Source organism: Cuculus canorus, chromosome 10 (genome assembly GCF_017976375.1).
Source record: "Cuculus canorus isolate bCucCan1 chromosome 10, bCucCan1.pri, whole genome shotgun sequence".
In the NCBI taxonomy this organism is placed as follows: Eukaryota; Metazoa; Chordata; class Aves; order Cuculiformes; family Cuculidae; genus Cuculus; species Cuculus canorus.
Window position 1 is genome coordinate 23,345,668 of NC_071410.1, and position 27,389 is coordinate 23,373,056.

General features: G+C 48.8%; 1 protein-coding gene and 1 long non-coding RNA gene across 2 annotated transcripts; both read right to left on the reverse strand.

The window, feature by feature from the left end:
* Positions 1–18,175: 18,175 nt before the first annotated feature.
* On the reverse strand, positions 18,176–19,496 carry LOC128853105 (uncharacterized). The gene is made up of 3 exons (XR_008451355.1): positions 19,364–19,496; positions 18,714–18,844; positions 18,176–18,298 (listed from the first exon to the last, which is right to left on the reverse strand). It is a non-coding gene; the product is annotated as an uncharacterized LOC128853105 (long non-coding RNA).
* A 3,438-nt stretch (positions 19,497–22,934) lies between these two features.
* Positions 22,935–25,557, reverse strand: LOC128853201 (hydrocephalus-inducing protein-like). Its single transcript, XM_054075867.1, has 2 exons — positions 25,232–25,557; positions 22,935–23,217 (listed from the first exon to the last, which is right to left on the reverse strand). The coding sequence occupies exons 1-2, from the start codon at positions 25,555–25,557 to the stop codon at positions 22,935–22,937; spliced, it is 609 nt and encodes a 202-aa protein (XP_053931842.1).
* Between the last annotated feature and the right edge of the window lie 1,832 nt (positions 25,558–27,389).

Below are 27,389 nucleotides of genomic sequence, written 5' to 3' on the forward strand. Positions count from 1 at the left end.
AGCCACCCGGCACAGGCAGCACGGCCCTCCAGAAGCAGCTCCTCCCTTGCATCCCTTAGTGGCATAGTAAAGCACACCATCAGATACTGGGTTTTAAAGCCAGAGAGCTTTTCACGCGCAGCCCCATGTCCCTCGTAACAAATGTGCATGCCAATGACACCGCTTTCACAGTAGCTCCCTGTGGATCAAGCCAAGGATTTGGCCTCCAGGACCATCAGCTTCCACACCTTGCACCCATCCTGCATTCTCACACGGAGACTGTAACTCACAGCCCTACTCCAGCTGTATCACCCGTCTCTGCTCATGCTAAATCCTCCATGAGGGATAACCCCAACTCCAGACCCAGTCCCCAGTCCTCTCCTCCTCTCCACCAGCTCCCAACCCAAACAGCTTCAAAGCTGAGCGATGCAAAACTTCTCCCACTGGAGCCAAGATCTGGCCTCACTCAGCACGTCTCAGGGCAGCAGCTGCCCAGTGAAGTTTCCTAAAAGGCTCTGGTCTCACGTGGAGAACGGCACAATGTGCCCGAGCTGCACGGCCGGACAGTGTGTAAGGGAGAACCCCTGGACAAAAGAGCTCATCTGCACCGTCTCTCTCGTCTGAAATTCCTGAGAGGTCATTTTCCTCCCTTCCTCTCATGTTTGTGAAGCCACACTCAAAGTCTTGTGCTCAACGAGCCACTTCAGAATGACTTTTCCTTCTTAAAGTGGGCAGCACTTCTGCCAGATGGCCATGAGGAGCAAGGTGGATTCAGAGTTGAGGAAAAATAAAAAAGTATGACAGACACAGGTGTGTTTCATTGCTTCTAGAAAAAGGAACATGTGCCAAGAATCTCAGGGATAGGAAAAACACCCCTGCCTGAGCCCTTCAAACAGAGACTGCTTTTCAACAACCAGAGATGCATTATGAAACAGCTTTGCATCTCTACATGTCACACTCGTGCTCTCTGAGACCCAAGAGCAGTCAGACTTCTCTGGAGCAAGCAGAAGTGGATGGTGCTGGTGGTTTTCTGAAGTGCTGCTCTGGGTCCAGCATTTTTCCTTACCGGCATTGTTTGTCTCCTTGTGGCTCTGCTCAGAGGTGGCTGCCACGCACAGCTCCCGCGCACGGAGCCCTGCCAAGCTCCTCTTGTCTGAGATGGCTTCTCTCACCACAGCATCAATGGACAAGCAGGCAGCTCCGTAGTACTTGGACAGGGAGACCGCTGCTGAGGTCTTTCCTTGAGAGAGAGAGAGGAAAACTGCTTAGTGACGCTTGCACATACAGGCTCTGCAAAGCACCCTGACAGAATTTCAGATTCTTGAGGACAGTTGGAAAGCACGTGCCCCTTCAGGGAAGACCACGAGGGACACAGCTTGAGCATGGCCATAAGTGTTGAACTCTAGAGCCATGTTGGGTCGTCTCCATCTCGTGTTCAGCTGAGGACTTTTTCCCTTGTGGTGACCTCAACCCTGGGCCAGGGTTTTGAGCCTGGTCCACCATGACTCCAACCATTCTCCCGCCTGTGCTGGTCGGTGCTGTCCGAGGCAACATCTGGGCACGGTTTGGTGGTCAGGAGGGGTGAGGGACTGCTCCCACAAGGCAACAGGGCCCCCAGGCAATGTGGTCCCACAAGACAACAGGGACATGGCCATCCTCTTTAGGGGAATTAGAGCCTATCGGTAGGAAGGCAAGATGAGCCACTTGTACCAGCCAGGGCTGTTTCACACCAGCAGAACTGTGGCCTGCCTCACTTGGACTCGTCAACAAAGTGCCATAGTCCAGCAGGATGCGTCTCTCCCAGTTCCCCTCCCTCCTTGCAGCCAAGGGCTGTGGCTCATGTACCTGTGAGGGGTGCCCCGTGGACAATGATGACGATTCCTCTACGGTTTTGGGCTGCACGCCCTTCTGGAGAGAGATCAATGCCAAGGTGGCGGGCAATGGCTCTGTAGACAGGGCTGTCATCCTGTTCTCCTGCAGCCTCCTTGCTGCCAGTGATGCTTTGCTGGTGCTCTGCTGTGCAGAAATGAGTAGAAAAGTCAAACTCCTGCCTACCTGTGATCCTGATCACCCTCCCTGTCCCCTCAGACCCTGGGACAGTAGGCTGATGAAACCAGCATCGCACCTGAGGTCTCCTGTGCCCCTCCTTTAGGCTTTAGCAGATCAGGGTCTGCCCTAGATGCTGGCAGAAGTGCCGGGTCAGAGTAAATGGGGTGGCAGAAGGAGGAAAGAACCGGCATCTGGCAATATCTAAAAGGACTGGGCCAAACTTCCTTCCACCAACTGTCAACACGGTCCTCATGAGAGTTTTGTCCCAGGTCCTGCCAAGTTAGGGGGTGGACACGCAGGACCGGGCATTTTACGCAGTCCCAAGGGAGAGGCTCCATTTGGAGACCAAGTGATTATCCAGAACCTGGAAGCTTTCGGAATGTTACACCAGGAGATGTGGCTGGGCTCTGAATTCACTGTAACAGCATTTGCAAAGAGCTCCCAGCTCTGCCTTTAGGAGGTCACCGAAAGCCAGCTCAGCTTGCAGTGCCACAGAGGGCAGAGAACGTACTGCCCTGCCTAGAAAAGGGGACAGCAGCACCCTGATCCCAGTCACTCCCCAGAAGGGGAAAAAGTTCTCCTTTTGGCAAAACTGGGGAAAACCTCCCTGGCCTCTCCCTTTCCCTCTCCCTTTTCCAAACGCTTCTCAGGATCCCACAGATGTCATTGAAGGGTGGATTCAGGGCCTACAGGAGTGAAGGTGGTGCCAGGCTGCAGTGAAGTGATGGAGGTGACATTGAAGTCCCTCACCGAGGTCCTTTTGCCACAACGGACATAGCAGAGGTGAAGAGTTTAGGGTTAGCACCCATCCCGTGTCTTTTCTCAACACCTTTCTCCTCCTCTTCTCCACATTCAGGTTTACAGTCCACCTTGGACTGACTTTCACCAAAAATCAAGAAGGGAACGATAGCGCTATGGGATGAAATGGTGGGAATGAGCCCAGCAGAGGGCTTTCTTCCTTCACCTGACAGAAACTGGGTGCCTCCAAAGTTTCCTGAGGAGGGACATGGGGAAGGAAGAAGTGGGTGAACACAGCCAGGCAATCTGCTCTTTGCCATTCACCACTTTGTGATGGCTGTTACAAGCCACAGACTTTCATCTGGGAATTCCTCCACCACACTGGGGAATGAGCAGCTGCTAAAAGCATGGGTTTTCCATGGAGAAGAAGGTCATGAAGAGGTCAGGGTGTGGGGGATGGACTCCCTGCTGTGTTTACACTCAGGACAGCCAATGCCAAAGCCTCACCATTGGCCTGGCCTGCTGGTTCCCCAGTCTCGGGCTTCGCCTGCTCATCCTGCAGCCTCTTCTGGTCCTGGTAGTACTCCAGCACCTCTGGAGGCAGCTTCTCACCCGGGGCACGTGGAGGCAGCAACAAGGTGTTTTGGCAATTGTAGCCCTTAAGCATCCGCAGGATCTGTGCACGTAGGGAAGAGAAACCATATACAGGATGTGTTTCTTGACGTTCATCGCATGAACGGCTCCCCAGTCAATCTGTCTGCTCCCGCATTCCTTCCTCCCAACAACACGGACTATCCAAGCCCCTCTACAGCCTGCCAGCAGAGCTTGGCTGACCTTGAAACATCACCAGGCTTTGTCCTGGCGAGGCCTCCATCTTCCTGGCACCAGCCTGGGAATGCTGGAGCACTGTGAAGCTGGGGAGCACGGCCCTGGGGACCAGAGCATCCCTCTCACCTGCTCCTCCTCGAGGTACTCCCGGTCAAACTCCAGAGAGTAAAACTCGATGGGGAAATTGCACGGGTTCTTCACCACCACCGTCCCCTCCACCCCACAGCTGCGTGGCATCAACGGTCCCAGCTCAAGCACTGTGGGGCTGAACTCCAGCTGTGGCTCCAGCCCATGCCCTGAGACCTGCAGCTGGAGGGACCGGCTGCTCTGGGAGATGTTAATCTTCAGAATGCTGTCATAGGACTTCTGAAAAGAGAGAAGTATACAAAGCTCTTCTGTGAAGTTCCAGGAGACAGGGTCTCAAAATCAACCCTTGCCCCAGCATCAGGGGGCTATTAGTACCACTAAAGTGAATGGAAAACAGATATTTACTTCTAGCAGGGGCTACAGCACCTGCATTCTGGCTCTGAGTAACTGGGACAAGTCCTGGTGTGGCATGTAACTGGATATTTGGGTATTAGATGATCTAAAGTGGTCTATCAGATGTTTTCACGTAGTTATGAGGGAGTGCAACGCTCAGGAGAGAGGCCCTCAGGGTTATGTTGCCCAGACCTGCACAGTCCTGGCACTGCTGCATCAGGCAAACATCAGCTACCTGAGGGAGGCAGATGCACTCCCACCGGCTAGAAATAAGGGCCTTCCTGTCTGCTCCTTCCTTGGCTTTGGTCAAAGCGAGAGACGAGGTGCTTACATCTCTACTAGCAGTTGAAACACCCCTGTTCCAAGACATAGATACCCTTGCACCCACACTGTTACATGCTGCCAGTTTCCAAGTCATCGTGGCCACATGCCAAGTGCTTTCGGGAACGCTTGCTCTATCATTTATGGTTATCATCCCCTGTGAGCATACCAGCTGCTCTGCACGAGGGGCTTACAGCCTGTAAATGCACCCACGCAAGGAGGAAGACGAGAGAAAACAGCCTGGCTTCCTCCCACGGGCAGAGAGGGAGCCACACTGCAGTGCCCCGATGCCCTCTGTCCAAGCTCCCCGTGGGGATTTCAAAACGCCTCTCAGCAGAGGGTGCTGCAGGGGAACTGAGGCACAGTGGGTATGGGGCTTGCAGAAAGCTCCACGGGACAGTTGACCTCATCTCCTGCTCCCTGCGCTGGGCTCTCACTATCACCCTGCCCTGCCAGACCTCCCGGGATGACAATCACCAATCTCACCTCTTCTGTGGGTGAAAACCTGACTCGCACGTTACATCGCTGTCCTGGCGAGAGGGCTCCAGCCGAGGGCAGCGCAGTGAAAACACGGTGCTTGCTCTTCACCTTCTGCATGTTCCCTGGCACACGTTTGTCCACCTGAGCACAAAACCAACGGTGTGAGGTCTCCTTGGTCGGGGAGGACAGACCCTCATTCCTGCATCGCTCTGAAATACTGTCACAGTGCCACGAGCATCCACATTCAAAGCAGCCATGGCCACCACTGGCCTGGAACTGGACCGCAAACACGTATGCAGGGCGAGCAGATGGGGAAGCACTGTTCTCAGAAGAGGAGGAATGGGTGAAGGTGGCAGAGAAGTGAAGCATCAGCTCATGAACAGGTCCAGGTGAACCAGCCTTGCTCTGCACCCTCAAAAGCATCCTTGAACAAGCTATAGCCCAAGTGCTCCAGCAGCCACAGGGGCAGAATCATACAATCACAGAATCACCAGGTTGGAAAGGACCCACCGGATCATCGAGTCCAGTCATTCCTAACAATCCCTAAACCATGCCCCTAAGCTCTTCATCCACCCATTCCTTAAACACCTCCAGGGAAGGTGACTCAACCACCTCCCTGGGCAGCCTGTTCCTGTCATATCCCATCAGCTGATAAAATTCAGTTATACAATATTTCACAAATTATCACCTGTATCTATTGGAATGAATCTTACATTGGTAAAATTATTAACGAAACAGTTAATGAAACATCAGAACTTGATTATAATTCTGGATGAGGACCCTGACAACAGTCCACCACGACACAGAGGGAAAAAAGGGGGTCCTACAAGGGTAAAAGAAAATGTGAACCATCATTGAATCATAGAACCACCAGGTTGGAAAGGACCCACCGGATCATCAAGTCCAACCATTACTAAAAGTCCCTAAACCATGTCCCTAAGCACTTCATGCACCTGTTCCTTAAACATCTCCAGGGAAGATGACTCGACCTCCTCCCTGGGCATCCTGTTCCAGTGCCCGATGACTCTTTCCGTGAAAAATTTTTTTCTGAAATCCAGCCTGAACCTCCCCTGGCGGAGCTTCAGGCCATTCCCCCTTGTCCTGTCCCCTGTCACTTCGGAGAAGAGGCCAGCTCCCTCTTCTCCACAACCTGCTTTCAGGTAGTTGTAGAGAGTAATAACGTCTCTCCTCAGCCTCCTCTTCTCCAGGCTAAACAACCCCAGCTCTCTCAGCCGCTCCTCATAAGACTTGTTCTCCAGCACCCTCACCAGCTTCGTTGCTCTTCTCTGGACACTCTCCAGAGCCTCAACACCCTTCTTGTGGTGAGGAGCCCAGAACTGAACACAGTATTCAAGGTGTGGTCTCACCAGTGCCGAGTAGAGTAACCTCCCTGAACCTGCTGGTCACACCGTTTCTGATACAAGCCAAGATGCCATTGGCCTTCTTGGCCACATGGGAACACTGCTGGCTCATGTTCAGTCTGCTGTCAACCACTACCCCCAGGTCCTTCTCCTCCGTGCAGCTCTCCAGCCACTCTTCCCCCAGTCTGTAGCACTGCATAGGGTTGTTGTGCCCCAAGTGCAGGGCCCGGCATTTGGCCTTGTTAAACCTCATGCCATTGGCCTAGGCCCAGTGGTCCAGCCTGTTCAGATCCCTTTGGAGCTTCCCTACTCTTGATCAGATCCATGCTTCCACCCAGCTTAGTGTCATCTGCAAACCTGCTAAGGGTGCACTCAATGCCTTCATCCAGGTCATTGATAAAGACATTGAACAGGGCTGGACCCAGTACCGAGTCCTGGGGAACCCCACTTGTAACTGGCCTCCAGCTGGAATTAACTCCATTTACCACCACTCTCTGGGCCCGGCCACCCAACCAGTTTCCAACCCAGGAGAGTGCGAACCTCTCCAGAAAAGGCAAAAGAGCCAAAGAAAACACAACCAAGAAGTCACGTGTTACATGTTGTCTGTGCTTTACCTTCTCAACAGGCTCGTTGATGGTGATGAACCATTTACAGGGAACCTGCAGCTGATTGTGGAATTGGACAGTTTCTTCCCGGCACTGCCCACACTGGATGGCAGAGAAGTCCAGTCTGTCCTTGGAGAGGCAGAGGGATGGCACAGTCACGTTGGCCCGCAGGCGGACGTGATACGTGGGTCCTTCTGCTACCTAGTGAAGGAAAGAGCATCCAGGTGAGAGTCCAGCTGACACCTACTGCTGTCCCTGACCTGCCACCTGCCCTGAGAACGGGTGCGGGCACAGGGAGGTGAGGAAACAGGTGGTACCTTGATGGGCAGGAGCACGTCCACCTCTCCCAGTGGCAGGTTGGCATTTTCTGAGTCAAAGTGCACTGTGAATGACTCGGTCTCACAGCACGGCAGGTCCTTCACGTGGTCCGGCTCCACACGGAAACCTTGAACAGAGGAAAATAAAGCAGCTGAGACACACAATCGACAGGAACATGTCACAAGCATGTTAAGCTCAAGGGTGTCCTGGCTGGCAGCTCTGAAGGACCCCTTTGCACTCGTGGAGCAGCCCACTACTCTTTCTTCCCTGTCACAGCACAAGGGAAAAGGGTTTTCACAGGTAGAATCCTGCTAAAAAGGACACCTATCAGCTGAGAGGCTTCAGTAATTTCTTCATCAGTCATCCTAGGGAAGGGTGCAGAGAACTCTCCAAAGGAGAACTTCCAGCTGAACTTCCCCCACGCCGTATGCTACCCCGAAAACAACTTAGAGGAGACACCTGACCACCCTTCAGACATAGTGGGTTTGGTGGTACTGCAGCCTCACCTTGAGGCCTGTTTCAGAAGCCTTGTTCAGCACAACAGAGGACCTCACAGGCTGTTTTCTCAATAAAGGATAAACAGAAGGGCCATGACATTATGAACTTTGAACAAACCACTCCCCAACCACTACGGGTCCATCTGTTTGCAGCACAAGCCCAGAGAATCCACAAGGAAATGCAGATGCTGCTCACTGGAGCAAAGAGAAGATGCTGAGAGCTGACCAAGGCAGTCGCCCCATCCGGGCCCTACAGTGAAGGCAGGCCAGGTTTTTGGGCACCGCTGCCCAGGAGAACTCTGTTTCTAAAGCACCAAGCAGAGGGTCTCAAGAAGGACAAAGGTGGACAAACAAGCACTCAAAAAGCTCCCCATGTCCAGTGGCTTAAGATAATCTGCCAGAGACAGCTCCTTCAAGCCCATGTGAAATTGCACCAGTAGTGATTACCTGTGCTACGCAGGACCCTTCTGTCAGTGCAGAAGGACACAGGAAACCGCCCGGTGTTGGTGATCTTCACAACGTGAGTGTGGATACTACCACGAATGATGTGGCCAAAGTCCAGGATGTACTCAGGCAGCTCAGCTCTGAAAGGACAAGTAAGGACAACTGCGACGGCGAGGGAAGCAAGCGGACGACTCAGTGTGAGTGATAAAGCAAGCTTCAACTTTATTCAAAATCAGCCCGGATTATATACCCTAACATTCAAAAGATGCTTTGTGCTTTGTGCTTTATGCTTTATGCCTTAATGCTTTGTTACAACTTATACATGATTAGTTACTTAAAACTATTTGCTCTTTGTTAATTCATTATTGATTCATTGTCCGTTATTAATTCATTATTACAATATTGCTACTTCGAGTTTCATGTATCTTCTTGCAGGTATGTTACAGTTCAGCACTGAATACATTATTAGTTACTTAAACTATTTACTCTCTATTAATTCATTGTCTATTGTTAATTCATTATTGATTCAGTGTCCTTTGTTAATTCATTATTACTATACTGCTACTTTGAGTTGTATCTTTCTTGCAGGTATGTTACAGTTACAGCACTAAATAGTTACTTAAAACTATTTGCTCTTTATTGATTCATTGTCTATTGTTAATTCATTATTGATTCAATGTCCTTTGTTAATTCATTATTACTATACTGCTACTTTGAGTCTCATGTATCTTCTTGCAGGTATGTTACAGTTACAGCTGGGCTCAGTGCTCCATCCTGTTTCCTTGGGAAAGATTCACTTGTCCTTCAAAAGTTTCTTCTTAGAAATTCCTTCTTGTATGCCCTCTTGTTCTTTCAGTCCATATCTACACTCAGAGTTTAACAAGGTTTCCACTTTACACAATACGTGTCTCACAAAGCCTTTCTATTGAATCATGTCCTTGTTCACTTAACCATTCCTCAATCCATTTTTCAACATTCTCATATCCTTTTTCACTTAACCATTTCCCAACATTTCCCCCTTTTTTTTCTTTTTGCACAAGCAGAGCATGGTGATTTTTTGTTATACTGCGCATAATACAGTTGTAGCCTATCTTAAATGCAATTACAAACAACAGTATTAAGACTATCCAACGCAATACCTCTTTAATCACAGAGAGGAGCCAGGGTGATAAAGAGCCAAATATCAATTGTATCCAATTGTCTATTCCCCATCCATTTTCCTGTTTCAGTTGGTGAAAGCCGTGCTGTAATCTTTTTATTTTAGCATGTATGGATGTGGAGTGATCAGACAGGTTCAAGCAGCACATTCCTTCAAATTCCTCGCATCCATGGCCTTGTGCCAGGAGCAAGAAATCTATGGCAGCTCTATCTTGTAACACTGCATGATTGACACTTTGTACATCACTTGTGAGCATATCCAGAATTTCCGATGTCATGTTCAATTCGTCTTTTGCCCAACAACCCAATTGTTTTGCTAAATTCATTGCCTTATTAGCTGCAACTCCAGGGAGAATGGCCGCAATTGCTACCTGTTTGAATTCACTCCAAAATGTAGGGTCTCCTATCTGATTGCAGTCTAGCTCATGTACACTACGTCTTCTCCTGCTCGTTTGCTGGCTCCACTGCATGATCAAAGATACATTAGGGTGAAACAGTGATAATCTGCCAAGATAGCAAGGCCCTCCTTGTGGTTGTGCCGGTATACCATTCCATGCTCTATCTCCACAAATCAGAAAGATGCCTTTCGGTAGCCTTTTTGGGGTGTCAATTTTGCTAGCATTGCATTTATCAAACGTTTGGTCAAAAACACTAAACCAATCTAAATTAGAGTCCAAAGTAGCCCAAGTGCCCCTGTATTTTAACCACGGTCGAGGTGCCACATCACTTACAGGAGTAAAATCAACCCATCCTCCTAAATTGTTTTTTGACAGACTGGCATTAGCGCTCCCGAGAAGGTCTAACTCTTCAGGGGGTGATTGCAAGGTCGTGTTAAGTGACAGTATTAATTGGCACTGCCGATAGGCATCATGAAGTGGTGGAGTTCCATTAATCATTCCATCTAAAACCTTGACTGCAGATAAATTTCGGCACAATGTTTCATTACTCACAAAACCACAAAATTCCTCAGGCTTCCACACTGGCAGACCTATTAAACAAGTTCGAAAAGGATTAGTCACTCCTCCTAGGCTAAGACAAAGCGAAGACTGATTCAATTGATTTGCAAATGTTACCCAAATATTGTCCCTTGGTTGATTAAAACGTGTTATGCCCGAAACTATAGCTACTGATGCTATAAACAGTACAATGTGATCAATTTTTACAAGCATGCTCACTGTTCCCTTTTTCAATTGCTCTATACAATTCTTCTTTTAAGTTCCCTTCGATGGGTCCAAACAGTGAATGTCCTGTAGATGTTACCTCCTTGGAACAACAATAGGTTAAAATTCTTGAATTTAACTGACCCTGAATTCTCTTTACACAGGCGTCAGCGTGAAAACGATAGAAGGCCAATATTTTTTGTTCTGGTGATTCAAACAAGGTTAAAGAGACAGGCAAAGGTAATTTAGTTTGCCTTCGCAGCTCTCTTCGCCAACTATAATAGCCAAATTTAAATTCACAGGTTGGACACCATAGAAGTCTCAAAAACATTTGCCTTATCCAAAATATTTTTTCACACATCCCACATTGTAAAGCTACCCATGCTGTACATCGTGATTTCTTACATCCAAGACAGTCCTGTTTAGCTGGTCCCTCGACTTCAAATGATGCTAACTCTTCTATCCCATCTATAATAGTTTCATAAGATGTAGAATTTTCAATAATGTCATCGATCTCCTTTCGATAGCCTCTTAACCTCTCAATAATAGGTCTTACAATTAACAGTAGTTTGTCATTGACCCTCTGCTTGTCCTCCTCCGTCGGTAGAATCACTCTGTCGGTCATTGATTTCTTGAGATACTGCTGCTTTGGTCCATTTACTGGGAATCCATTTAGGTCCTGTGGGAGTAAGTACACACATGTACCCTTTACCCATATATTTTACTTCAGCTGGTCCTTGCCATATTCCTGTTGATGGATCTCTGTACATAACAAACATTAGTGGATTCTTTTGCTCATCACTATCATGACTATGGATCCATGCTGATGGTTCTTTCTGATCTCCAAATATACATAGATGATTTAAGACGAAAAGTGTCTTACTCAATCGTTCCTGAATGTCCTTGACTTCTCTAAACTTATCTAAGTACGTTTTTAATACTTGATGAGCTCGTTCTATAATAGCTTGTCCTGTTGGTGAATGTGGTATTCCCGTCTTATGTTGCACCCCCCATGCTTGAAAAAATCTATAAACCTTCAGGCTAATATAGGCTGGCCCATTGTCTGTTTTTATAGTCTGTGGCACACCCATAATTGCAAAACATTGTGTCAAATGTCTGATGACATGAAGAGCTTTTTCTCCTGCTTGAGCTGTAGCCCAAATGAATCTACTATAAGTGTCAACAGTTACATGCACATATTTCAGTTTCCCAAAGGCATTAACATGCGTAACGTCCATTTGCCACACTTCTCCTACTTTTAACCCTCGAGGGTTGACTCCCATTCCTAAACCAGGGCCATGATGGCTACAAATTGGACATGTTCTAACTATTCCTTTAGCTTCTTCCATGGTGATATTAAATTGTCTGTGTAGTCCTCTGGCATTTTGATGAAAAGCAGAATGAGACTCCCTTGCCTTGACAAACTCATTTACTGGTGCGACCATTGAGACTAGTTGATCAGCATGGTGATTTCCTTTTCCTAATCCATCTTGCCACATATGACTTCTTATATGGATAATGCAATATTGATGAGTTCTTTGCTGAATAGCAGACTGTAGTTGTTGAATAAGTTCAAACAGTCTTTTGTTGATAATTTCCTTGATTCTGGCATCTTCTATTCTGCTTACAATTCCTGCCACATACATTGAATCGGTTACTACATTGAGATCTTTCCTCATCCATTGATTGAAGGCCCATACAACTGCAACTAATTCTAGTGTCTGTAATGAATCTCTCTCATCAGCAGTCAATATTTCATGCTTCCAAGTTCCATCTTCAAACCATGTAGCAGCAGCTCGTCGTGACTTCTTTCCTGCATCTGTATATATAGTGACTGCCTGTTCCAAAGGTCGTTCACTTCGTTTGGGGCGTTTGAACCATTTATTATGAGTTATCCATTTTAGAATAGGTGTCTTCAGGGATTCCAAACTGATGGTGGCTTCATTTTCCAATAGGCTTAACTGTAAAGATGAAGAGTTTTGAATCCACCATTCCAGATCTTGCCTTTTTATAGGTAAATAGATGGTGTGAGGTTCCTTTCCAAAAATTTGTTTAATTCGTAGACGGCCCTTTTGTATGATTTCTGCTAGATTAGCCGTTTTTTCTTGAATTGTCGTTTTTGGCTGAATGCTGGTGAAGAGCCACTCCAATACCTTAGTCTTTCCCTTTTTCTTCAATTGTGTGAGGGCACCTATGAACTGTGATTGTTCTTGTAAAATCGTTAAGTCCACTGGAAGAGACGGATCTATTCTGTCTACTGCACGATCTACAATGATTTCAGAAAGATGTTGTACCATGTCTAATTGTTCTTTTGTAGGTTGGATAGGTTGTGCTGGATCTGTTCCTTTTAATAAGGGTCGCAAAACCTCAAGCTGGTCGTTGGAAATTCCTACCACTGGTCTGAGCCATTGCAGATCTCCTAATAATCTCTGCGCATCGTTTACAGTCTTTAAGGACATATTAAGTGTTAATTTCTGTGGTTGTATTTGTGATGCAGTTATGGCCCAGCCTAGGTATTTCCATTGAGGAAATCGCTGAATTTTTTCTTGTGCAATAATCAGTCCCTTGATGGTCATTTGTCTAACGATGTATTGTTCCTGTTGTTGTGTAAAAGGCTGTTCCTGGGCGAACAAAATGTCATCCATGTAATGATATATCATTGTTCTCGGCCATTCTTCTCGTATAGTTCGCAGGGCAACATCAACAAATATTTGACACAGTGTTGGGCTATTCTTCATTCCTTGAGGTAACACTGTCCATTCAAATCGAAGATCTGGACTTTCTCTGTTGATTGCAGGCAGGGTAAAAGCAAATCGTTGAGTATCATTAGGATGTAACTGAATGGTAAAAAAGCAATCTTTCAAATCGATGATTAAAAGATGCCAATTCTCTGGAATCATTGCCGGATTAGGTAAACCTGGCTGTAATGCCCCCATAGCTTGCATCTGTTGATTAACTGCTCTTAAATCATGTAACAAGCGATACTTGCCAGATTTTTTCTTTATGACAAAAATAGGAGTGTTCCATGGGCTAGTAGAAGGTTTCAAATGTCCTTGATTTAGCTGTTCTTGTACTAATTGATGAGCATGCCGAAGACTTTCCCTTTTTAGCGGCCACTGCCCAATCCATACTGGCTCATCTGTTAGCCACTTCAAAGGGATCGGGAAAGTCCATTCTGCAGTGACCGATATTAAAAATCTGTCTCAGTAGTTAATATCACACCAAGCTGATCAAGAACATCTCTCCCCAAAAGTGCTTGGACCCCTGTGGGTAAGGGCATGACAGTAACAAAGAGCTGTGCTGTTTTTCCTTCTAGTGTGACAAAAACTCTGTTACAACTTCGTTTTACTGCTTTTGACCCTCCAATGCCCTCTACACCTCCAAAAACTGGGCGCAAGGGCCACTGAGTTGGCCACTGTTTTTCTGAGATGATGGTGATATCGGCTCCCGTATCTACTAAGGCATCAAGTCTCTGATTTTCATTTAAATGTTGGAGAATGATAACAACAATTGGTCTCTTGCTAAGAGGCAGAGTTAACAAAACCATTTGTCCTGTTGAACCAAATCCCTCATTCTGTCTGGCCTCTTGTTTCAGTGGCACTAAATCTTGAGTATATTGTGGAATTGGAACCAATTGAGCAATCTTGCTCCCTGCTGGGATATGAATGGGGGGAAAGTTTGTTTGAACTACAATTTGTATTTCCCCTGTGTAGTCACAATCTATCACTCCAGGGAGAATAAAAAGACCCTTTAACCCACTGGAGGATCGTCCTAATAACAATGCCCCAAAAGGTTGATTATTAATACACACTGGTCCCCTTATTCCGGTTGGTACTTTTTGTGGCTGTTTATCAATCAGGGTTATATCTACTGCGGTTGCCAAGTCCAAGCCGATGCTTCCCTTGGTTGCTGGTTGTAAGCCATTGTCAGACCTGAATTTGTTGACTGATGCTGAACCAATGCGGCAGCTCGTGGAGTCGCATTTGGGGTCTGCACGCGGCGACTCTTCGCGCTCATTCCTCCGTTTCCCGAGCGACGACAGGCTTCAGCGTTATGATTATTCATTTGGCATGCCGGACACCAGACTTTCATCACCCTGCAATTTCTGCGCATGTGTCCCAATCGTCCGCATCGGAAACATCTCATGATTTCTTTTCTCTGGGTGTTAGCCAGAGGACCGTTAAGTGGTTGCAATGGTGCGAGAGCAGCAAATACTTGAGTCTGCGCTTTAATCAAGTTGTCCCCTAATTCTTTAATTGTTCCCACTAAAAGGGCCTGATTCCCTACTGGCACCCTACTCATCCTCTCTAGCATGCTTTCAATAGTGGCATCAAGAGGGAGAGTTACTAAAATATTACGTGTAACAGCATTGCAATTTTCTAAAACACACTGTTTTAGTATGGAAGCTTTCATAAAGTCAGGCAAATCAGTGCATAAAATAGCGTCCGAAACTCTGTCTACAAAAGAAGCAAAAGATTCCTCCCTGCCTTGTTTGATAGACTTGTACGATGGAGTAGTGGGGGAGGTCTTAACTCGTTGTAAAGCCTCTCTGGCTAGCCTCATAGATTCCAAAAGGACATGCGGTCCCGCCTGAACTTGCATCTCAATAGTGGCAAAAGCTCCCGTGCCGGTAAGTTGTTCTGCTGTAACTCCTACTAACCTATCGCCTTGATCTCTCGGGGTATTAGCTGATAGCTCACAAAGACGTGTCCAATGTGCTGAGAATAAAAGCTGTTGAGACTGCTTTAGAATCAGCCTCATAATATTTTTTATGTCTTCCGGACATAAAATTCCACTGCCCCAGATGTAGTTAAGCATTTGCCTTACTGGCTCACTATGCAGACCTGATTCATTGACAGTATTTCTAAGCTGATTTAAAATTTTCCAATCCAATGCTTCATGTGCTCCAGCTAAACCCCCTGCATTATCCATCTGATATACTACTGGAAAAGCAAGGGAATCAAGTTGTTCTAAGATTTCAAAATCTTGTTGCACCATAGCCTCTCGGGCTATATCTCCCCATTTGATCCTAACAATTTGTGGTCGTCTTTTGTCAGGATCTTGGCATTTTTCTTCCTTTACTTGCGTAGACTCTGTGCTCGTGCTAACCGTATCATCATTTGTCGAACCCTCATTGTCTGCCTGTTCCTCCGGGGGTGCCGAAGGTTGGACAGATATTCGGGGTATCTCTTGTAGCAGTTGCACTGGAATAGGTATTCCCGTGGGGGGTGGAGAAAAATAATCATTGCCAAATCCAAGACGACCATTATTTGGATCTGAGGGGTTAATTGGATCTGAGGGGTTAAGTCGTGCTGTAGCAGCTGCAGCAATTCGTTTTTCTGCCTGATATTTTTTCAAACAATTTGTAACCTCCCTCCATGATCTCATTAATTTTTTGGCTGTTTTATCGTTATCTATTACTGCATTCCATAAGGTTTCTCCTAAATTCTTCCATTCCTCTACTTCGAATACAGTATCTGGATTCATAAAATACCCCTTTGTTTTCCCTAGAGATATTAAGCCTGCAAGGTCTTTCATAGGACCTACTCCCCGCTTTTCTAAAAAGCGTTGTAAAATCTCAAGTGCTACCTCCCGCTCCATTGCGCGCGCTTACGGACCCTCTTATGTTAGCCGGTCCGGACCCTCTTAAGTTAGCCGGTCATTAAAAAAAGGTGCAGCCTTACGTATCGCGAGTCAGGTAGTCTTCTTACTCGGCCGGCGAACCCCCTTTTTCGTTATCCGGGTTCAGGCGCGGATCGTAAGTACTGATGCAGTGTTGCCGATCTTCCGCCCCCTGGTCGCTGCTACCAGTGCTTCGCCGAGCTCGCCGTCCGGTGGAAACAGAGATTGGGGGTCCCTGTTCTTTTCTGTCCCTGTTCGGGCGCCACTTGCGACGGCGAGGGAAGCAAGCGGACGACTCAGTGTGAGTGATAAAGCAAGCTTCAACTTTATTCAAAATCAGCCCGGATTATATACCCTAACATTCAAAAGATGCTTTGTGCTTTATGCTTTATGCCTTAATGCTTTGTTACAACTTATACATGATTAGTTACTTAAAACTATTTGCTCTTTGTTAATTCATTATTGATTCATTGTCCGTTATTAATTCATTATTACAATATTGCTACTTCGAGTTTCATGTATCTTCTTGCAGGTATGTTACAGTTCAGCACTGAATACATTATTAGTTACTTAAACTATTTACTCTCTATTAATTCATTGTCTATTGTTAATTCATTATTGATTCAGTGTCCTTTGTTAATTCATTATTACTATACTGCTACTTTGAGTTGTATCTTTCTTGCAGGTATGTTACAGTTACAGCACTAAATAGTTACTTAAAACTATTTGCTCTTTATTGATTCATTGTCTATTGTTAATTCATTATTGATTCAATGTCCTTTGTTAATTCATTATTACTATACTGCTACTTTGAGTCTCATGTATCTTCTTGCAGGTATGTTACAGTTACAGCTGGGCTCAGTGCTCCATCCTGTTTCCTTGGGAAAGATTCACTTGTCCTTCAAAAGTTTCTTCTTAGAAATTCCTTCTTGTATGCCCTCTTGTTCTTTCAGTCCATATCTACACTCAGAGTTTAACAAGGTTTCCACTTTACACAATACGTGTCTCACAAAGCCTTTCTATTGAATCATGTCCTTGTTCACTTAACCATTCCTCAATCCATTTTTCAACATTCTCATATCCTTTTTCACTTAACCATTTCCCAACAGACAACCCTTAAACCACAGCCTGGATAAATGTCTAAGCAGATGGAAGAAACAAATAAAGTGGATTTGTCTTTATTCACTGCTCTAAAAACTCAACCCAAGCCTCTGAAACCAAAGTCCTGGCCACCTGGTAATAAGACTTTGGTAAGTCATGGGGACTGTAGGTCCAAGGTTTTCCCAGCTACCCATGGGACAATAAAATAAAATCTCTTTAAAACGGATACTAGTCACAGTTCCTCTGCTACAACAAGCCATCCTAGATAAGTCCCCTGGCCCTCCACTGGTCTCAAATGAAACTGCTAAGCCTGATGTATAGGCCAAGCTTGAAAGTGCTTCAGGACCTTGTAATAAGATTTGCCTGCACAGGACACCTTCCCTGTTCTGCAACCAGACCTGTCCCCGAAGCAGCACCAGTAAACACACTCATTAACCATCACAGGATACAGGAATGTCCTTTTCCAGAGCAATCCTGCTCAGGAAAGCACATAACTTAGCAGCCTTGCAGAGCATTTTCTTCGTGGACTGGATCCCACCATGCTCATGCCTCATCACATCAGAGCAAAGGGAAGGGCCAAGTAACCCAGGGAAGCCCTGCAGTGCCACCACCATCCAAGCCATCTGATCTAGGGTTTGTCAGCCTGTGCCATCCTAAGCTCTTGCGGCTTAGTGTGGTCTGTTAGGTGAAAACAGACGTCAGCTTTGAGTTGCCTCTTTCAGAGTTGGTCAGCAGGGATGGCGTCTGTGCTGTCTGGAAGGGCCTGATGGTCTGCACTGGGCCCCCTCAGCTCTAAGAGCAGAACCCAGCATCTGTGGGGAGCTGAGCACATCCAAAGCTCAAGGTGGCACTGTGGCAGTGAGGACACTCATCCGCTCACAGGGAGCATGTCAAAACTATCAGGATCAGGCCCTTCCTGAAGTGCCCAGCTCTGGAGACACAAAGAGCTGTAAGAAGCAGGGGGGCATTGCTGGGTGTTACCCTCGGGGCACATGCAGACAGAGTACGGCAGCCCCTACTAACTTGAGAAGCCTGCAGCGAGCACGCTGGTCGAAGGCAGTGTCCTCTGGGGGACCGCAGGCCAGAGCTTTCAGCTGCTCCAGGGCATGTTCCTCTAGCAGCATCTGCTCCATCTGCATCTGCAGACAAGGCTCCAACTGAAGAAATGAAAGACAGTGCCTGGTTAGCAAGGGTCCTTCCCAAGGTACAGGCTGGTCTCCTAAAGACGATCCCACCCTGCTCCTCTGGATGGGGTCCTCCTTGGGCTGTGAGCAACAAATACCCCAGTGAGGACCTGACCCTCCATCACGGAATACCATAAACTCAATCACCTGAGCATGGCCTTCAGAATCTCTCCCTGGGGCAGTCGGGAACCTGATAGCTATGGGAGGATACCTCCAGAGGTGGGCAGCCCCTGGGGCAGCACTGAGACAACGCAAGATCATGGCCAGCTGTGGGCAGGGAGGTCCCAAGTGCCAGCAGGACACTGGGAGCCTTGCTCTGGGCTGCAAGAGGACCAAATGACACAGAGGGAGGGTGGCATGTGCTAAGCAGGGCAGCAGCCATTCTCACCATGGTGCTGGAGCCGTCCGTGGGTGGCTCTGCAGCCACAGTTTCTCCCAGAACCACAGCTTCATCTCTCTGGCTGTCTTGTTCCATCTTCTCTTTTGCCCCCTTGAGGACCTTCTCATATTTTTCATTTCCTGAACGAAGAAAATACCCACAAAGAGCAGTGTGGGCGCAGCACCATTCCCATTAGAGCTTAAAGTCCCACTCGCCCAACATTGGCCTCTCCCAGGACCACACTACTTGAGCAACCTATTGAAAGCAGATGCTGTTGCTCCTCTATGAATCCTGATGTTCACTCCCGCTCAATTTTCCTCCTGACACAGAAGCATCTCATCCCCTGCAATGTCATGCAAATCCAACTCTGCCAAACCCCTTGTCTATTAATTAGCCTCTGTTAAAGCTTTCCCAAGCGTTTCTGTCCAGCCATCATCTTCCCAGGACTCCAACAGGCTCTAAAGGATGGGTCCTGGGGCAAAGCCCACAGGCTCATCTGCCGGAGACTCAGGAAGTATAAGAAGGTTGACTATTGGTCTGGCAGCCCTGAAACCTCCAGGCTTGGTGGAGTGGGTGTGAGCTGCCCTGGGGATGGAAGACGTGGAGCAGGTGGGGTGGGAACAGAGGACCTTCCTGGAGAACAGACAGGCAGTGCTCACCTTTGATATTCCTGGGGAGGTCCAAGGAGATCCTGGGAAAGTTACCCTCTCCTTTTAGGGAGATCTCTTCTGGCTCCAGGTGACCCACTTGCACCTGGAAAGTCCTGCAGAAGCCACCAGGTACTCCTGGCAGGTAGTAGACTTTCAGTGCTTGCTCCTTGCCAGCTCCAACATAACCCTGCAGGCACGGGAGAAGAGGGAGGGAATGCACCAAAGAGGGATTGGTGGAGGGCTGGCTCAGGTGACAGACATGCTGAGAAGAGAAGGCAGGTTCTCATACGTGAGAAAGTATCAGACAACATCACTTTCCAGCTTTCTTGTATCCAAAAGCTAAGGTCTCCTACACCAGGATGCGGCATGTCCTTTCAGAGGACTTGCCGGGATGCATTCCCCCCGGCACAGACCTTCAGACTGCCCTTTGCGCAGCACAAGTGCAGCTCAGCCCCTAACGGAGTCTCCCGTATGCAGCGAGAGTCAGGCTGAACAAACAGAAGCTTCTTTTTGAGCCACTGTGGAAGAAGGGTGAAGTACCCGCATGCTCTCAGCGGGGCCGGCAGCTCCTGTCACAGCACGGCAGTGGTTCCCAGGCAGCTGTTGAGGACAGCTGCGTAAGGTGACCCTCAGGAAAGCCGGCAGCATCTGGCTCCAGCGCCGCCACAACCAGAGAGCTCAACAGCCGGGCTCCACAGCAGCCAAAGCGCTCGTGCCTCCCACCAACACCTGCTGTGGGACAGCGGAGCCACCCGCCAGCTCAGGCCGCTCAGGGCTGCACTGGCTTGGCCCCCTGTCTCCAGCAGCGTCTGCTTATGGTCCTGCCTCTCCCACCAGCTCCTGGGAGTTCTCCTTTTCTTTTCCCATTTGTTTTCCCATCTTTTTTCCTATAGCGCCTCCTGGGCAGCCGGACATGAGGCCAGGCTTAAGCACTTGTGCCTCCTCCACACTCACCGCGCTGGGCAGGACCAGGGGCTCGCAGGGCCGCGGGCAGCCTGCAGTGGCCACGCTGGGGCTCAACACTGCATAGGTGAATCCCACCTTCCCACTGTTCCGCAGGGTGACCTCTGCTTCTGCAACTTTGTTAAACACCTGAAGAGAGCACAGAGGAACGGCGAGTTACAGACACAGGCCTGATGCTGGGAAATTCCTCTGCTTTCGCTGGGTTGAGAGCAAATGAACACAATGCAGGAGAGAAGCAGGGGCAGAGGAGATGGGGGCACTTGGCTCTCCTGGCTTAACCTGGGAAACCCACAGCCACAAGTGCCTCCTCGCCCTCCACAGGAACAGAGCTTTACCGCAGCACGCAGAGGAGCAACACCGACCACACGAAGATCAGGGATAAAAATCCAAGAGGATACAAGTCCTCTGCACTTCAAGGCACGCTCTAACAGCCCAAACAAAGCAGGCAGCATCAAGGAGTGGCAGAAAAGGCACCCACAGACAAGATTTGGAGAGCTCGCAGTGACAGCAAAAGGAGAGGGCACAACACGAACAGAGCCAGCAGCCACCGGTGAGGATTTTAACTGAAAATTAGTAAAACGTGGATTAGTCATGAATGTTCTCTCCAGCTGCAGTGACTGGGAAGCCCAAATTAACCTCCTCCCTGGATTATTTTGGTGATCAATCAAGAACATTGAAAAAGAACATCTCCTTGGACCTCAGACTTTAGGAGCAGATCAGTGTTTTGGGGGACCCATTCCTCCGGAGATGACCAACTTGAGGTAAGGAATTCCCAACTTTGGGAGTGGGAGGTTGGCCACTAAAAACCAGCTTGGATGCAGGATGTGTCACTCAAAGGTTGTAGTTCCAAGCCATACAGCCAACAAAGTAGCTGGGGAGGGGAGAGAGCCTTAGACCTAAGTGGGCAGCAACCCACCGGTGATGGTTTCAGGACTCCTGCCAAGACAAGTGTGTGGTTCCTGAAGGCCATAGTCAATCTCTGCATTGTCCAGGACGTAGTTGATAAGGGAAGCCTCCCCACTCAGTGCAACCTCGTAGGTGGGGCCTCCCTCCACCCTGCACAGAGCCATGACGCGGGCAACAATGTTTGCGTGGCCAAAGAAAGTGAACATGACCCGCTGGCTCTCACCCGGCAGCAGTACACCATGCAGAGGCAGGATGTTGAAAACCTGGAGACAAGGGAGGAGACACCGAGATGTCAAGCATCAAAATCGGGGCAGAAGAGCAGCCATGGCTTGGAGCAATGGACAGATATGGCCAGAGGGGCCTCTTCCTCAAGTGCAGGCAGAATCATCCTCATTTCGTCCTGCATCCACTACACTTTCCAGCAAAGGAACCATGTGATAAATCTTCTCCCATACTCACCAATTAATGCATTAATTAACACACTACCTTACAGTAACTTGGGAGGCCTCCTGGCAGCAATAAATTCTCTCTGCTGCAGAACCTGCCTTTGATAACACCCTTTGCTGCCTCTAGAGAAACACGAGACCTGGAGGTGAGAGCCCTCGGAGCCACAGGGTGGACTCCAGCCCAGCTCATCTGACTCCTGATGCTTTTCACTCTCTCTCTGATTTGCAGGCTGCTCTCTCTCAAGATGCTACAGCAAAGTCTACTGCAGAAATTTCCTATCAACCGCTTGGTTAGTGACAAGATGAATAACGCCCTCCGTATCTGCTACGCAGGTAACGTCCTTGGTCAGCCCTGTGACACGGCCCACACGGCGCCTCCAATGACCAGTTGCTTCAGCACTGCTGTGTGACATGCTTGGAGGGGCACGAAGCTGCACTTTGAGCAGCGCTGAGGGCCACCAGTGGGAGTGAGGGCTACGTAACTGCTGGCCACACCAGAAACGCAGAAGCGAGACTGATTCCCACCTACCTCCTCTATTCCCACGCTGATGGGCTCTGCCTGCGTGAACTGCCTCCGTTGCAGGCTCTGAGCCTCCTCAGTACCTTCCATCTTTGGAGCAGTGGATGGTAGTGGCTGGAAAACAAGGATCGTGGGCTGTGGCAAGCAGCTGCCTGGTCTGGGCAAGACTGCTCTGCTGCAAGTGACATCACCTCATCAAGCCAGGAACAGATAAGGTGGGACCTGGGTGCAAATCCAGTAGGGGTCTGTCCACACCTTCAGCTGAGTGTGGGTCCAAGCCCACCCACAGAGGAGCCACAGATGCCATCTGCACTTCCTACACACAAGATTCCCAGGCAATTTGGATGTACCCAGTACTCAGTCCCGGCAGAGATCTCAAGGACATTTTGCACGCTCGTACCAGCCTGGCTTCACTCACTCCTGCCCAAAGAGCACGCTAGGAACCCGATGCCAGGACAGGTTCGGTTCTCCGTGACAAGAAGAGAAACACATCTGCAAGGGAAATGTATTCAAACCAGGCAAGTAAGGTCTTTGAAAGCGCTTGAGATGACCATTCCATTTCAGACGGTGGTTAGGTTTCACCTCGTGCACCCATCAGTGCAGGACAGCTGAGGATCTCTGCTTGGACACTCCTCTCAAAAGGCACATTCCTGACGAAGGCAGCTGAGATGTTTTTTCTGTCTTGCAGCAGCTGAGTGCACATGTTTAACCTCAGAGGTGCCACCTTTCAAAAGGAAGCTTGTCCCTAGGCTTTGTGTTTCTCCCCTGCAGAAGCCCTGTGTCCAGTCGCTGGCCCTGCTACCAAGCACACTTGTGGCTGCAGAAGAAAATCTACCTTTGCTTCCAGGGAATCGTTGGCATCTGCTGGCTTTTGGAGAGTATCTCCTGCTGCTCCCAGGCCTTTGGCTGGCTCCTCTGCAGCCTCCTCCCTGGAGCTGCTCTCTGCAGATGCTGAGCCTTCCGACTGGGCTATGTTCTCCTGTGGTGGTTGCGGTGTGATGAAACACTGACTTGCAGGAGGGCTGAACCTGGAAAACAAATTAACTTTGATCACAGACCTGCAGCGGGAGGGAGAGAAGCTTGCACGAGCTGCTCCGCAGCAGGATGTGGCTCCTGGGTGGCACTGGAGCTCAGCAGTGGGTCTGAGCCAGCAGCTCCAAAACCAGGATGGAGCACGTCAACGCCTAGGGTTCCTGCCCAAGGACAATGCCGCTATAGTGGGGGTGCAGGAATCTGGCAACTGATTGCAACCAGAAACAGAAGACAGAGGGGTGGACACCTTGCGGAGAGGTAAAAAGCACAGCAGGAAAGGAAAAGAGACACAACTTGTGCAAGATGGTGAGACTGAGACATCAGAGGCAGATCCAGACAGATGAGCGACTACAGACCCACCGGAAAGTATCCTCCTGAAAGCACCCACATCCGTGGACCTTGCCTTCCCCACCCGGAGGGCCTTTGGGAAGGAATTCTGCAGCTGTGCTGGATGTTTATCCTGAATGTTTCTCCTGACACTTCCCCACAGCTGCAGGTCAGCACAAGCAAGTGGCGGTGATGGTTGCTTTCTCTAAGCGCTATCAGGCAGGAGCCACCATGGAGGCCGAGCGGCTGTGCCCTGGCCAGAGAGAGCCCAGCACCACTCAAGGGCACCTGCAGAGCCCAGCGGGGGACAACCTCGCACACGCCAGGCCACCAGCAACACAGAAAGATGCGTCAGGCAGCTCCAGGCAGAGACAGCCCATCAGCCCCTGGTAAGTGCCAAAGCAGCGGCGACCCATACTCTGGGGAAGGAAGCTTTGGTCACTTTTAACCAATACACCGCAGATCACGATAAGATCCAGCTCCCTGCTGCGCTGCAGCTGTTCCCTGGCTGCTAAACAACAGCTCCAACAGCACTTCATGCTAAAAGGGCAGCAGCTCTGCTGCAACGAGGTTATAACTTACGTGGCACTTACTGATGGCGTGATAACCTCCCCAGAGGTCCCAAAACCCAAACTGTCTGAAGACCAATTTGGCAAATGATTCAGCAGAGCAGCTCAGCAGCTCGTTTTGCCAACAGAGCTGAGTTTATACTTTGACCACCGTCTGCCAGTAAAAAGCATGGAGCTTAACATTTACAAACAGCCCCAGGTGACTCCGACTTCATTCCGTGCTTTTAACTGCAGCAGTGCTCATAGTAAGTCTATTGGTGTTTCTAATGCCACACGGAAGACACACTCAAACCACACCTGCTGTCACCGTCCCCACTTACAAGGGTTCCCCCAGAGTCAAACAAGGCAAACTTGTTGGAGCAACCTGGATGCCTCATTCCCAGCTGGCAATTTGGTGCCTGTAATGATATGATCCCAAATGCATATTTCTCTTCAGCTTTGTAGCTTTTTCTTTAAGGCTGGTTTTCATTTCTGGATTTAGAGGCTCTGCTCCGCCCCCCAGGAGGTCCCACCTGACTTGTCCTTCCTGCAGCCACATGCAGGAACAAGGCTTTGCCCGGGCGACCTTTCCTGCACAGGGATGGATGAACAGTGGCGCAGTTTCACAGGTGCAAACTCCCTCCACCAAGGGGCTGTTTACCTCAGGCTACAAAGGTCTGAGAAAGCAGCTTTCCCCACCAGCTTCCCTTCCCAGGGGAACTAGTACTGAGGCTACAGCAAAACAGCAGCAAGACACTGCAACAGCAGCACATCATACCAGTGGCAGTGCCCGAGTAGGTTTTTAGGATGAGATGACAACAAACGGGTTGGCAGGGAAGGAGAGGAGGTCTCCATAGATCTGCTTGTCCAGGTGCCTAAACGTGGCTTTAAAGCACCAGAGGTAAAGTGGGATTCTAGCTTCTGGGCTATGTGGAAAGCCTCCTTCCCAGCATCAAACTGGTGGAGATCACCTGCTCCCTAAGCATCTACACTGACCACAGCTGGGAAGCAATCTTTCCACAAGCAAAAGCTGAAAGCAATTTGTCAGATCCCAGGAAAACAGCCTTGGCCTTTGCAAAGAACAAGCAGGACATCAGGAAGAGGAACTTCAAGGAAGGAGCAAAGGTGCACATACCTCATCTGGCTCGCCGGGCCGTCTGTCAGGAACAACCAGCGGTACCGCACAGGAAGTGGGCTGCAGTTGCTCATCTCAGTATAACGCACTGCTTCAGTGTCATTCACGATGCAGCCAAAGTCCAGGGCTGTGGTCTGGATACGGAGACTCGGAAAGTAGACTTCTCTCCGAACAGAGACCTGCTCCTCATGAGGGTGCTCCAGAAACTGTATCTTCAGAACCTTCTCTACCTCCCTGCTAGTCAAACCTTCTTCACAAGCAGGATTAAATCTGATGGAGAGGTGACATTCCTCCCCTGCCTCCAGCTTCACAGGCTGCAAGGACATGAAGAGTATTAACCACTGTGTGATGAAGCCCCAACGCGTAATAACATAAAACGTGTAAATGCTCAAAGCGGGCCCTCCATGTGGGCTTCTCAGTTCATCCTTCATTTCCTTTACAGTGTGTGCCTGCCTGCAAGCACACTCATCTCTGAGACCATCTTAGGCTAATATCTCTGTGCTCTTCATCAGTACAAGAGGGAAAGAAATCTTGTTCTACGGAATTCTGGGCCTACAAGAGCTGTGGGCCAAACGCATAACCAAATCAGCACCCTGGAAACACAGGGCCTTTCGCCCTGACTCCACAGGAACTCCTTTACCCTCACGCTCAACACAAGCCCAGCGGCACTGCATCCTCACTCTTGCTGGGGCCAGTGACGGGCACAGCACAGAAGTGGTGGCTGTTCCTACAACACACGTTTAGAACAGACTGTCCCCAACACCCTCCACTAACAACAGGGCAGGTGCCAGGCTCCTCAGCCTTCTCGAAGGAAGACCTGCCCTCAAAGACACCAAGCAGCTCTTGCGGTTACCTCAAGACGGCTGCTGGAGCACTAGGACAGCTTCCAAGAGACACCTTTACCACATGGCTTGCCCAGACCCAGCAGCCTGCTCCCTTCTCTTCATGTATTACAGCCAAGATGTGTTTCCCCAGTTCAGATGATCTTATGTTTCCTTCAGCAGCTTCAAATCTAGTGTCTAAGACCAGGTTGTATGAGACAACGCTGAGTGGCAGGGGGCAGATTTTTTTTAGAGAAAGAGGCTTGTACTGAAGAGTCAGGACATCACCAGGTTGCTACAAGAAACGGAAGATGAGAGAAAACAACCTGAACTTCCCTTTCTGATGCATTTTCAATTTTTCGTCTCTATTTACTGTTTCTATTAGCTTGTACCCTTCTAGAAGTCTTTTTTCTTGATATATCAGATGCTTTTCATGGTTAGAAACTACAGCATCCCTTGGGGGAACAGGGAAACAGTCTCATCCACAGATGAGAGAACAGGACCCTGAATGGAGGCAGCTGCTTGAACAAGATGAAACACAGAAAGTGAACCCAGATCATCTGTCTGCGGTTTCTATCCTCTCTTGGGTAGAACGGCACAAGATGTTTTTCACTCCTATACAGCAGTTTCTTGAAACCTTATTGGCTTTTGTAGCCTCATCAAAAGCAGTGAAGCTGGTCAGACGAGACAAGCAAGCAGCGTGTAGTCCAAGGTGGAGAGCCTGTAGTAGCTGATGGTTAGTTTTGAACTTCTACATGCCTGCACAGCCAGCTAGAAACCTCGGCAGGCCAGCGGCAACGTGACTCCTGCTGCCCCTGCCACAGTCACAGCGGGTCAGTGGCTTCAAAGCTAAGCAAAGCAGAAGCTGTTTCTTCTTGTTTATGCACTGCTCTGGGCTTCCTGGATGGCTTCTCTAAATTAGAGAGCACTTGCAAAACTAGTTCTGAATATATTGGTATCAAACAGCTGCAGTGTTGTAGCACTCGATAAATCAGAGCGCACAACACCAAGCAGACCACAGGCAGACATCAGGAGTAGCTGAAAACCTTCTAATTAATCCTGAACTGCCTGCTCATGGGATATTGTGCTCCTCTGGTGTTGGAGAATGGCTCGAAGAACAAGGACATGGCTCTTTAAAAATGCTACGTTCAAGCAAGGCATAGGCCTGCACAATAGACCGAATGGAGGAGTACCGAGAAGCTGCACAATCATGGGGATAGCGCGAACTGGCAAGGACACTGCGGCCTTGACTAGCTCCATAAATAACCTTAGGGAACTAGCTGTAGAAAGAATGAGAAACTAGCTTAAGCTGAAACCGCAAGTAGCAGGACTCATGC